At 59.8% G+C, this 12,043-nt stretch overlaps 1 protein-coding gene across 1 annotated transcript in view; it reads left to right on the top strand.

Annotated features, from left to right (window-relative positions):
• The window catches only part of Zfyve28 (zinc finger, FYVE domain containing 28), a gene marked incomplete at its 5' end in the record, with an annotated part of 84,797 nt that overhangs the window by 43,492 nt on the left and 29,262 nt on the right, over positions 1-12,043 (top strand). The window contains 5 exon segments of the mRNA XM_005408727.2: positions 3,415-3,555; positions 6,890-7,027; positions 8,632-8,834; positions 9,968-10,057; positions 11,124-11,213. Of these exon segments, the coding sequence (XP_005408784.1) occupies positions 3,415-3,555; positions 6,890-7,027; positions 8,632-8,834; positions 9,968-10,057; positions 11,124-11,213 (662 nt within the window).

Raw genomic sequence — 12,043 nt, 5'->3', positions numbered from 1 at the left:
AGCCAGAGGGTCCCTTGAGACCCATCCCGATAACTGGCCAGCTGTGCCTGTGGGGCGCTAGCACAGCTGCCCCACAGGGCTCCTGCATCCTCTTTTGTTGACAGGGCTCCTTCCTAGCATTTTCCCTGGGGAAGCCCGTCCTGGTGGCACCTGCCCTGTGGGGATGGGGTGAGACATGGGCTGCTGCTGTAGTGCTGATGAGGACCGTCCTGCTGGCAGGTGGTCATGACAGCAGCCGGCCCCACCTAGAGTGAGCATGAATGGAAGAGCCACGCAGCCTCGGCCTCTGGAAAGTAAGTGAGAGCCAGCAAGGAGTTAAGGATGCTAGCGGTGCAGCAGTCACTAGGGGCGTTAGCATGGTGCCAGCAGGTGTTGGGCCTTCCTCTGCTGTGATAATGCTCCCCTCATGGGCGCTGAGGACCCAGGAGCGTGTTCTTTAGCCTTTCTGTTGCGGAGACGCAGTACCTGACACCCACGACTTAAGGGAGGAAGGGTTTACTTGGCTCCTGGTTTCCGAGGAGTCTCCACCGTCAGCTGGCCCCAAGACAGCAGCATCATGGCGGAAGGGTGCGGCGGGGTAAAGATGCTTAGCTCATGGCGGCTGAAAACAGCACGGGGGAGGGGGTGGTGAGGGAACAGATACATCCCCCATGGGTGGAGCTCATGACCCACACAGACACACCCGAAGTGCGCTTTACTACTCCCCGGGTGCGACCCAAGCCACAGTTAGTTGACACAGTTAACAGTAACCAGCACAGTGAGGCTTCTTGTCCTCATCATCCAGTCGTGGCGCTCTCTGCTGTGGCCTGAGCGGCACAGCTTTCCTCTGTTCACTCCCTGTTGTCACCGGGCTGTGTGGCCATCCCACGAGGGCCCAGTTGTGAAGCGAGCAGCACTGCAGGCTGTGAGCTAGAGGACGGGGGTGGCCTTAAGTCTGGGGCTGGGCGACACCATTAGGAACCCAGCCAGCTCCACCTGGCCTTGCCCCAGTCTGCGCACCATGTGCACACACATGCACACTGGGCTCGTACACACGCAGGCATACTCACACGGTACATGTGGGCTTAGCGCACACATTCGCACATAGCAAGCATGTACACGCATGTGCACACGCTGTGCATGCTCACCTACTCACACACTTGTGCACCCATGCAGTAGTTGTCTGTCAGCCCATCCAGGGCACACAGGAGCGAGTGTGGGTCGGCTCAGCCCCTTCCTTCATCCACATGGGGTGGGTGACAAGTGGGAAGTGTGGGACGGCGTGGCTGTCCCCCAGTGAGCACCGTGGCTGTCACCGTGTTGTGTGCACCGTCATGGTTGCTGCGCTTGCTCCTCTGCGGACTGGAGGGAGGGCCCCAGCCGACCCGGAGTTGTATTTTACTCCGGGCTCTGTGTGCACGTGGGGAGGTCTTTGGGCACAGAAGGGAGGACCTCAAGCCGTCCTTTGTGTGCGCAGGTGGGGCAGCCTGCTCGTCGTGCCCTCTCTCTGCAGCAGGGGTTTTGCTTCCTGGAGGTTCAGTATCCTCTATGTTCAGCGCCTGGCGTGGTTATCGGGCCACTTGGCATCCTGTCCGCGAGGCAGCGTCAAGGCTGGGCGACATGCAGGGTGGGGCTCGTTTGTCTTCCTAGCTGCAGTGGGATTTGGGCTTTGGCTCTTTTCTGAGGTGCACTCAGCCGTAGCGAGGCGTCAGGTGTGGGACTGGGCTTATCGTCCCTGCGCTCCCAGGCCCCCAGATGCCGGGCCCTGGTGAGCTGGTGCAGGCCCCAGGGGCCTCACCGTGAACATGGTGTCCTGCACAGGTGCGCTGGGCCTGCTGCGAGCTTGGTGCTAGCTGAGAAGGGGCGGGAAGTGGTGGCTCTGCCCACTGGTAACCGGGTGCTATCTCAGGCTCCCTTCTTCCCTGGACAGGAAATGGAGGAACCGGAACCCAACCGGGTGAGCGGGGGTGCCACAAAGCTGGGCTGGGATTTGGGGGCTGTGTCAGAAGCAGAGGGCAGGGCCTCCTTCCTCGTTGCTGCGGACGGTGCGCCCTCCTGGGCTTGTACCCGGGAAAGGCCGGAGCCGAGCGCCTCCCGCCTTCCACACACTGAAGCAGTGTGGGTCCTGCTTCATCGCAGAGCGGCCACAGGGTGGGGGGAGCTGAGGCTCATCCTGGACTTGGCAGGAGCCCAGGACATCGGCCCAGCTGTGGAGAGAAGGCGCCGCGCCACAGGAGGTGGGATGGTATCGGTGCCCTCTCAAACCCGCCTCCAGCATCTGCTGAATCGGCCAGCACGCAGGAGGGGGAGCCGTGTCCTGGGTACGCAGGGGAGCTGCTGGATGGCCAGGTGTCTCCCCAGCCTCCTGGAAAGTCCTGGGAAAGCTCATGCCCCTGTGTGCCCTGCAGCCTAGGAGAAGCTTCCCTGGGACAAGGCCGTGCGGAGGGAGGGCGTGGGCCAGAGAGCAGGGGAGGCGCGGCTGGGACAGAAACGAACAGCGATTCGAGGAAGTTACATGACTTTGAAGAAGTTTATGACTGCGGTGCCAAATGCAGCATGCACTAGCCTTCCTCGGTAGGGCAGTGAGCGGAGGGGTTGCTTTGTGTGGTGCATGTGCACACGGGGCAACACGAGCGCGTAGAACCAGTGTGAAATCTGTGCCAGGGTGTGGTTGGGTGCAGGTCCCCCTCCTGCGTCCTTCCTCTGGATGGTTATACAGAAAGAACGCCTCCTGACACCTGTGACCTTTTCCCTGTGCTTCCCTTGCTCCTGGAGTCTCAGGTCCAGGCGACAGGCTGTTGGTACCTGGTGCCGGGGGACCTGCATGGACTCCAGGTGGAGCGAGGGGCTGAGGCCAGCAGGCCCAGTTGAGGGCTAGGAGCCTGGATTTTGCTCAGTGTGGGGTAGCCAGACCCAGACCTGAGCCTGTCTGAGTCTAGAGTGAGGGGAGCCCCGAACAGAGGCACTGCCTGCACTGGGGCTGCACCGGAAGGGCTGAGAGGTTTCCAGCGAGCAGGGTGGGCAAGCTGCTGGGCATGTCTGCTTCTGCGTTTCGGTGGAGAATGTATTGTCTTGCCCCAGGCCACTTCCTTTGTTGGTCATCTTTATCATTTCTGTTCAGATCTGGGAATAAAATCTTTGCTAAGAGCTATTTCATCATCCTGCAGCCCCTGGCCCTGCTCCTCACAGGGCCCCTCGTCTGTGTTGGATGAGGACCCCGGGGTTGGGATGGAGCCAAGTCTGAGAGGTGCCCCAGCCTTGGTGGCCTGTAGCTCTGCCCTGGTTGTGTTCTGAGATACTTCTGCATGTGGGAATCTGCAGGCAGAGCTGGCCGCTGCTCAGGGCAGGAGGTTCTGGGCTGGGAACTTGGCCGGGCAGTGACCCTGTGTCCCTCCCGGTCACTCTCACTCACACGCCCAGTGTCTGTCTCCCCAGAGGTCCGACCCGCAGCTGCTGGCCCAGTTCTACTATGCCGATGAGGAGCTGAACCAAGTGGCCGCGGAGCTGGACAGCCTGGACGGGCGGAAGGACCCCCAGCGCTGCACGCTTCTCGTCAGCCAGTTCCGCTCCTGCCAGGTGAGCGGGGAGTGTGGGATGGAGCGGCCCAGCCCTGGTGACCCCCAGGCTGTATCACCTACTCACACCCTGCAGGGACCTTCTCAGGGCCAGCCATGGCGGTTCTGGGGACACAGACCAAGGAGGTGGGCAGCCAGGGGAGCAAGATGGGTAGGGAGCTGGGTACAGGTGGCAGACAGCATGGGTCGCCTGGGGGACCCGGAGCTGGGAGGCAGTGAGGAGAGCTGGCAGGAAGGACAGGTGCTGGGCAGTGTGTGTAGCGCTGGTGGGGTGACGTGACCACGCTCCAGGCTGACAAACGGTGCCAGAGCTACTGCTGCATAATAAACAGAAGCCCTGCAAGCCGCTGCTAAAAATATCTCCGCTGACATCGTTTTCTTCCCATGCGCCAGACGCTCAGGGGCGTCTCCAGGAACGCGGAGGGATGGTGCAGGGTTTTGTCAAGTGATCAGCAGGCAAGGTCCTCACAAAGATTGGGACCCTTTCCAGTGTGTTTTGCCCATGAAGTCTTTTTGTTTGTTTGTTTTTGAGACAGGGTCTGCCTGTGCAGTCCAGGCTACCCTTGAACTTGCAATATAGTCCAGGCTGGCCTTGAATTTGAAATCCTTCTGCCTCAGCCTCCTGAGTGCTGAGATTATAGGCCATACAAACACAGCTGGTGCCCACCATGCCTGTCCCACAAGGACTTACTGGATCCTTTGTCTTGGGAGGGGACACTGACGTGTGTTCACCCAATAGGGAGCCCCTGTGGTCTTCAGGGTTGCACCCTCTGTGCCTCCTGTAAGTGGCACGCGGGAGCCTGGATTTTGCTCCAGCACGGTCCAGTTCCTCTACTTGGCCTGCTTAAAGAGACGCCGCTGTGCAAGGGGCTCCGCCCCCAGTGCCCTGGGCCACTCCAGGCCTGGCCTCCCTGCTCCCAGGACCTCACCTTAGAAATAGCTCCTGCCCCGGCCCTGCCCTCGGAGGGAGGAGGCCACCCCCCAAGGTCCTGTGGAGGGAAGGACAGCATGGTCTCAAGGGACAACTGTTGACCCTTTATTTCTGTTCACGGGAGCTGGTGCTTATGGGCGCTGGGCTGATGACAAAGCGCTATTTCAAGTGAATTTGAGAGTGGCTGGCTGAGAGCTGCTGCCCCTGCTGAGGTCAGGCACGGAGGGATGTCCCTGGAGACGTGCAGCGTGCTGCTCTGAGAGGTTACAGCCAGGTCCAGACACATCTTCCTTGTCCCTGGGAGTCCATGAGAGAGCCGAGGACAAGGAGTCGTCCACACCGTCTCCCTCTGCTGGCTCTCCAGCGGGACTCCTGGTCCCCGGGCTTCTCTCCTGTGGCCCCCTGTCCTCCGGAACCTCACTGCCTGGGCCCACTGAGTGCCAGCTCCCCGTGCCAACCAGAAGTTCCCCTCTGCAGTGTGCTGGGTGCTCCAGGACTTGCCTGGGTGTCTTTCCGGAAGTCCTGGCAATGTTTATTGACTCACACTCTGCATGAGACGCTGTGCCAGGCACTGGGGACTTACCTGTGTGTAGAACAAGACCCTGCCCAGGCAGCTGGGGCTGGGTGGACAGGCAGGGTGCGCAAGGTGTCCAGCTCTGCCCCAGAAGCTACACAACTCTGGCATGCCAGGCCACCACGCTGACCCCCCATGCTTTGCCCTTTCCTTGCAGTGCTGGGGGTGGGACAGAGGACCTTGAACCTGCTAGGCAAGCGCTCTACCACTGAGTTGCACTCCAGCTCCTTTAACTGTGATGCTCCTGCCTCAGCCTCCTGAGTAGCTGAGATTATGGGTGTGCCTGGCTGATCCCTGACTCTAAATACTGATTGGAGTTTATTATGCACTATTGCTATTATTGTCATTATTTACTCTTGAGTTTATTGAATGGTGAGAAAAGGGCCTTTCTACCCAGGAACCTTTTAGAAACAAATGACAGTAGCACGGCTTCTTGCTGGCTGGGTCTTATTTTAATGTTTGTGTTGTCGAGGCTTCATTAACATTATTTCCTGAGGCTGCAGCCTTCCCTGCAGCATTAGTGCCCAGACTTCTTGCCCTAGAAAGGTTGTGTCTCCCCACTCATGGCGACTTCTATCTCTTTCCCAAGAAGCATGAAACTCAGGTCTGAGGGCAGAAGCGGGGGATGTTGAGCCCGGGACGGCTCCCAGAGTCACCACGTGCGCAAATTCAGAGCGCCATTGAGACTCAGAATCACAGAGGGCGAGGGAACCAATTAGTGCCATCTTTCTCGGGAGTGGCGTGGCAGCACCTGATCAGAGCCTGGAGACTTTCCAGTTCCATTGCTAGATATCAGGGGTCCTGAGGAAGTGACCCCCAACTTGGAGCTGTGCACTCTCCGGAGGTGGCCGCATTATTCCCGTGAAGTAGGAGCCCAGAAGTGTCCCAAGCAGAGGCTGGGCGGCCTGCGGGCCTCCAGTGAGAGCTGGGCTGGGACAGAGCTGCGATGACTATCCGCGTTGACAGCAGCACAATACAAAGTCAGGTGCTCGCGAAGTTCCAGCTGCAGCCAGGAGCAGGCCAGCGGGGGACCGGAACGTGAACGGGAAGGAAGTAGGCCCAGCCGGTGGATGTTTGCACTACGGACACCTTCTCTGCCGCCATGCTTTCCCGTCATTTCCCGACTTCCTAGGACGAGTGTACATTAATGATTTTATATTCCAAAAAGTTAAAGTCACGAAGTGTGCAACGTTCTTAGCATCCTGTGGAATCAAAGGTCGATGTTTAAAGAGTAGGACAATTTTAAAGGAAAGGGGGGATGGATTTGGGCTGCTGCTGTGCTTTGCGTTTGGAGCAGCAGAAAGTAAAATAACTTTGAAGGGTCTTTGAAACAGCCTCACTGTGTGCGGAGGCTCGGGCAGCGGAGCGTTTTGCAAATTTTAGCTCACTCCGTCCTCCGGACAGCCCCAGACAGGGGTTTCCATTTTGCAGACGGGGCTGCAGCAGTGGGAGAAGTGGGTGGTCCTGGCCCAGGCTGCACCTGGGGCTAGAGTCAGGGCCTCCCTGGTGGGGGTGGGTGGCGGGGCTGCCACCTGAGTAACCAAGGCCAGGGGACTCCTGCCTCGGGCCTGGGAAGTCTCCCAGAGTCAACACATGCATGAACTCAGAACGCTGTGGCAGCCCTGTGTCCTAGAGAACACACTGGGGTCACGCTCCCGAGCAAGGAGCCTTGGAGCCTCCTCCATTGTGGACGCCCTGGTGTGTGCGCATCTTTCCTGAGGTCATACAGCGCGCACGGCTGTGTGCCTCGATCCTGCTGTGCACATTTCCCGCGGGACTTGACAGCCGCCAGCTGGGCAGTGATGAACACTGGTCTCCGTTCTCTTTCAGGACAACGTGTTAAACATCATCAACCAGATCATGGACGAGTGCATCCCTCAGGACCGTGCCCCCCGGGACTTCTGCGTCAAGTTCCCCGAGGAGATCCGGCACGACAACCTGGCTGGCCAGCTGTGGTTCGGTGCTGAGGTAGCTTATATGGCATAGTCTGAGCCTGTGAGGACACAGTGCCCCTAGGTGGGCTGGGGAAGCAGGAACCTGTGCCCCGAGGCTGCTGGTGTGAGTGAAGCTTCCCATAGATGCTTAGGAGGTTCTTAGGGCCCCGGACATTGAGGACCACACATGGTTCTTAGTAGCAGTAACACCAGTGTTGAGGATAGGAGTTCTAGCTGGGTGTGGTGGTGTATCCCTATCATCCCAGCTACTCAGGAGGCTGAGGCAGGAGGGTCAAAAGTTCAAGCCCAGCTTGAACTTGAATTAATAAAAATTAAATTTAAATGTAAAAAATAAAAATTAAATTTAAAAAAAGGACCAGGGATGGAGCTCAGTGATAGAGCACTTGCCTAGCAGGTTCGAGGCCATAGGTTCCATTCCTAGTACACACACACACACACACACACACACACACACACAGGCAGGCAGTTTCCCTCCCTCACTTATGGCAATGGCAATAGTATGTGGGCTCTGCTAGGCCTTACTCTTGCCGCATCTCCCAGAAGCTGGTCAGAGTTTTGTCTTCATCTCCCAAAGAGGAAACTGAGGTACCAAGAGGAGGTGCCGCTGCCTGATGGCAGGACCAGTGTCTCCCCAGCCTAGTGATTTCCTGTGACCCTCCCTGTCTTCCCCTTGGCCATGCAGTTCTGACCTTAGGGCTCTGACTGTGCCCATCAGCTCTGGGCCTCCTCATCCTCCCTGGCCTCCTCTCCACACCTCCCTGGATCTGCCCGCCCCAGCCCAGTTCTGCCCACCCCACTGCCTACCTCGCTCCTCTGAACCTGCTGCTGAGGCGTCCTCCTCCCACCTGGGTGCCCGGCTCGCTAACGGGCCCTGGGCAGAGGGCTGCTGTGAGTGGTGCCAGAGGAGGCAGATGCTGCCTTTGCTGGGCCGGGTGTGTGTATGCGGGGTGCAGTCTCCGGGCATGGTGCCCACAGCTCCCCGCTGCTCTGGGGAATCAGCACTCTCCTGCTCGGCCACTTAGGATATCGCTTCTTGTCCTGACTCGATAGGGATGGGCTGGCAACCACCCAGCCTGGGGACAGGAGCCCGTACCTCAAAGGGGCTCTGGGAGCCTCTGCGCTCCACAGCCTGAGAGCAGCTGGTGAAACCCTGGAGTCTGGCAGATGTGGAGTTTTGTGGGTGCAGAGGGGCCCCCAACCTGTTGGGAACGGGTGGCTCTCAGGCCCCGAGTGTGGATGTAAAGACCGTCAGGTGTCCCTGAGCCCCGAGTGCACCGACGCACTGTGCCTGTGGCCTCCCAGCCAGGGGCACATGCTCGGGGAGCCTGGGCAGCATGCCGTGTCCCTGCTGGCGACAGTCAACCCTCGGGCAGGCCTGGGAGGCACAGGGGTCACATCCCGGCCCCCCTGCACAGAGCCCTGCCTTCCCGGCCTGCTCGGGGTCCAGATGGGGACCATGTTGGTCACAGGAAGGCCCGTTGTCGTTGCTGCCTTGTTTGCTCTGGACTTGAGGAACCTTGGAGGGGACCAGGAGCAGGGACCACTGAGGCCTGGGGAGTGCTGGGGACGGGGCCTCCTGAGAACCTGGGCTCTGCTCAGCGCGTCCTCTGCCCACAGTGCCTGGCCGCCGGCTCCATCATCATGAACCGGGAGCTGGAGAGCATGGCCATGCGGCCGCTGGCCAAGGAGCTGACCCGCAGCCTGGAGGACGTGCGGGGTGCCCTCCGCGACCAGGCGCTGCGTGACCTCAGCACCTACACAGAGAAGATGCGGGAGGCGCTGAGGCACTTTGACGTCCTGTTTGCCGAGTTCGAGCTCAGGTGACCCTGATAGCCCTGGCAGGTGCCGAGCTATGGGAGACGCGGCCTTTTCACTAGGCCCGTAAACTGGTTCTCGGGGGTCGGGGGTGGTCCCTCATATTTCCAGCTAACAAATTCCACCATTCGAGGCACACCTGTAATCCCAGCACTCTGGGAGGCTGAGGTAGGAGTATCCCCAGTTTGAGCCCAACCCAGCCAATTTAGTGACTTAGCCAGACCTTGTCTCAAAAGTAGGGTGGGGTGGGGATGCAGCTCAGTGCAAGGGGCGTGAGTTTAATCCTCAGTGCTGAAAAAACCCGGAAAAACCCAAACCCAACCAACAAACGAACAAAATGGGGAAAAACCACGAGGGGCCCAGCAGGGAGCAGCCTGCGGGGGCTCGTTGCCGTTGCCGGTGCCGGGAGCCCTGGGGGCTGCGCGTGGGGTGCGGGGCCTGCAGGGAGGGATGCAGGCAGAGCTGGGCTGCAGCCCAGAGGGCTGTGGTGTCGCGGCCTCGGGTCGGACCCGGAGGGGCCCCAGTGCTTTGTGCACAGCTCGCCACGGGTGAGGCAGGGCAGGGTGGCAGTGAGCTGTGCTCTGCGGACTCCAGCAGGCCCTCCGAGTGGTCCAGGAGATGGGGGTGCCAACTGTTGGGCTTTCCTTTCTTCCCTTCTTTGGAGTTTCTGACTAGGCTTTCGTGGCAAGCAAGGGTCGGAGTTGGTGGTTAGAAGGAAGGAACACGTTCTCCTCTGGGAACAGCCGGGCAGCTGTCCCAGGCTCCCAGTGCTCAGCAGACGCCCCAAGTCCCTGCGCCCAGCCGGAGCTCGCTCCCGGGCGGAGCTCAGCGTGGCCTGACTCTGCATGACAGGGCGCACGGGGCTGTCTGCTCACACGCACACCCTTGCACCCTGTCTACTTGCTCACCCGTCCTGCTGGGGCCAGGGAGGGGCCGCTGCTCAGCGGCAGGGATGGCTTGGGGTGGGCAGGGCTGTGGGGTCTGAGGCAGTGCTGGACCTGCCCCGCAGGAGCATTGCTTTGAAAGAGCACTGCAGAGCCAACAGCTGCGTCTGTGGCGCTGACGAAGCTCGGGTCTACGGGCTCCTTTGGGGAGGCCCAGGGGGCTCCGGGCCTGATCCACCTTGCTGTGTCTGCAGCTACGTCTCGGCCATGGTGCCCGTGAAGTCCCCCAGGGAGTACTACGTGCAGCAGGAGGTCATCGTGCTGTTCTGCGAGACCGTGGAGAGGTGAGGACCGGCAGGGGCTGCCCTGGCTTGGGCCTTGTCGGAGGGGCCCGGGCTGCTGGCCTCCCCACCATTTTCTCTGTGCAGGGGGCAGAGGGCAAAGTCTCCCTGTTGATCCCGTCTGTCCCACCTTTTCTCTGGCCCCGAGGGATAGTGCTGGGGACTTGTGTGATGAGAAGGAAGCCTGGCGGGATTTGCCCACACGCTGGCACCCACCCTCGCCCCACCTGCTCACCTCCTGGCTCCTCACCGTTACAGCCCACAATGGGGACCATGCAGGGCTTCGGGCCTGCTGAGCCTACTTTTGGGGGTGACTCATCAGTGTGATCAAAGTCAGGTTTTCTGAGTGTGTGTGTGGGCCAAGTCTTCAGTTGTGTTTCTCCAGTTTGCTGTGCTGTTAGTAAGTTTTGAAATTGACCAGTATCCCATCACAAGTTTGGTTCTTTTGGGGGAGCAGTACCGGCAATCGAACTCAGGACCTTGCGATTGCCAGACAGCCGCTGCACTCCTGAGCTATCTTCCCAGCCCCAAGTTTGTTATTTTTAAAAGACAGATTATTCACTCCTGGTTCTTTGAGAGAGATTTCCAGTTGCCAGAAAATGATGTGACAGGAAGTACTCTCGATCTCACAGTCGCTGGCAGCTGCACCTGCTCAGTGGTGTGGAGAAGCCGCGGCTGTGCAGGGAGGGGGCAGCAACCCGGTTCCTCAGGAAGTGTGCGCTTCCTGAATATTTTGTCCTGTGTATTCTTGGTGCTAGAGTGCTCCAGTCTCCTGGTTGGGCGAAGCTGCTGCCTAGCAGTCTTCGTGGAACGTTACCGCTGTCCCTGCACACCTCACCTGCTCCCCACACTTCCGCTCCTTTCCTGGGGCTGAGGTGGAGCAGGTGGAGGACAGGTGGAGACTGCACTTAACCACCTCTTGCAGGGCCATCCAAACAGGGCGGCCTCTCCAGCATTAGCTTCTGCGTGGTGAGGGGTACAGCAGGCACAGGCAAGGGTCGGTGCACTGTTCTCCTGCCCTCACTTGGGTCAGCCCTGGACGCGCCACTCACTCCCTCTCCCTGGCCAGGGCCCTGGACTGCGGGTACCTCACCCAGGACATGATCGACGACTACGAGCCAGCGCTCATGTTCACCATCCCCCGGCTGGCCATCGTGTGGTAAGTGCCCCTCCTGCCTGTCGGTGGCCGTCCTCACGCCTGTCATAGTTACTTCCTCATCATCGAGACACAATACCTGGCACCCACAAGTGAAGGGAGGAGAGGTTTTCCTTAGGCCACACTTTGTAGAGCTCTCAGCCCATAGTCAGCTGGCTCCCAGGTGGGGAGGCATGGTGGAGGGGCGGCACAGAGGAGAAACAGTCCATGGCAGGGCAGGAAGCAGCAGAGAGGACGAGGCATGTGTACCTTGCAGGCCACACCCGCAGTGACCCTCCCCTTCCCACCAGGCTTCACCTCCCAACATCACACCCATGATGCAGTCACCTCCCCAGAGCCTCACCTGTGAGCAAGAAGCCATAACATGCCCTGCCCCTCAGCTTTCTGGAGCAGTCACCAGATGGGCCACTGGGCCTCCCCAGCAGATAGGAAGCTGAGAATCCACAGCACCTCCTACTTAACTTTGTGTGGGAGGGAGCAAGGTGGCTGGACCCTTGTCACCTGCCATGGGACAGGTGCAAGGGACAGCAGCTCACTGGTCACAGACGCTGCCCTCCACACAAGGCCATTTGGGGTTGCCTCCAGGGTAGAGTGACATGCAGGGGCTCTGCAGTGACAGGAGGACAAGGTGCCTCTGGTAGGTTTGACCCTTTCTTGGGCTGGTGGAGAGGTGACCGCCAGGTGGGCTGGGGGTGCTTGCTGCGGGGCTCCCTGGCGAGGAGTCTTCCTGCTGGCAAAGGACACCAGATCTAGGGAGAGCAGGAGCTCACTGGCAGCCTTTATTGGCTGTGGGGGCCAGAGACAAGGCAGCCCCTGGACTGGGGCCTTCGTAC

The sequence above is a fragment of the Chinchilla lanigera genome, unplaced genomic scaffold (genome assembly GCF_000276665.1).
Source record: "Chinchilla lanigera isolate Chin_1 unplaced genomic scaffold, ChiLan1.0 scaffold00113, whole genome shotgun sequence".
Taxonomy (NCBI): domain Eukaryota; kingdom Metazoa; phylum Chordata; class Mammalia; order Rodentia; family Chinchillidae; genus Chinchilla; species Chinchilla lanigera.
Note: the sequence above shows the minus strand (reverse complement) of the source record. Positions and strands in the feature narration are given on the sequence as shown.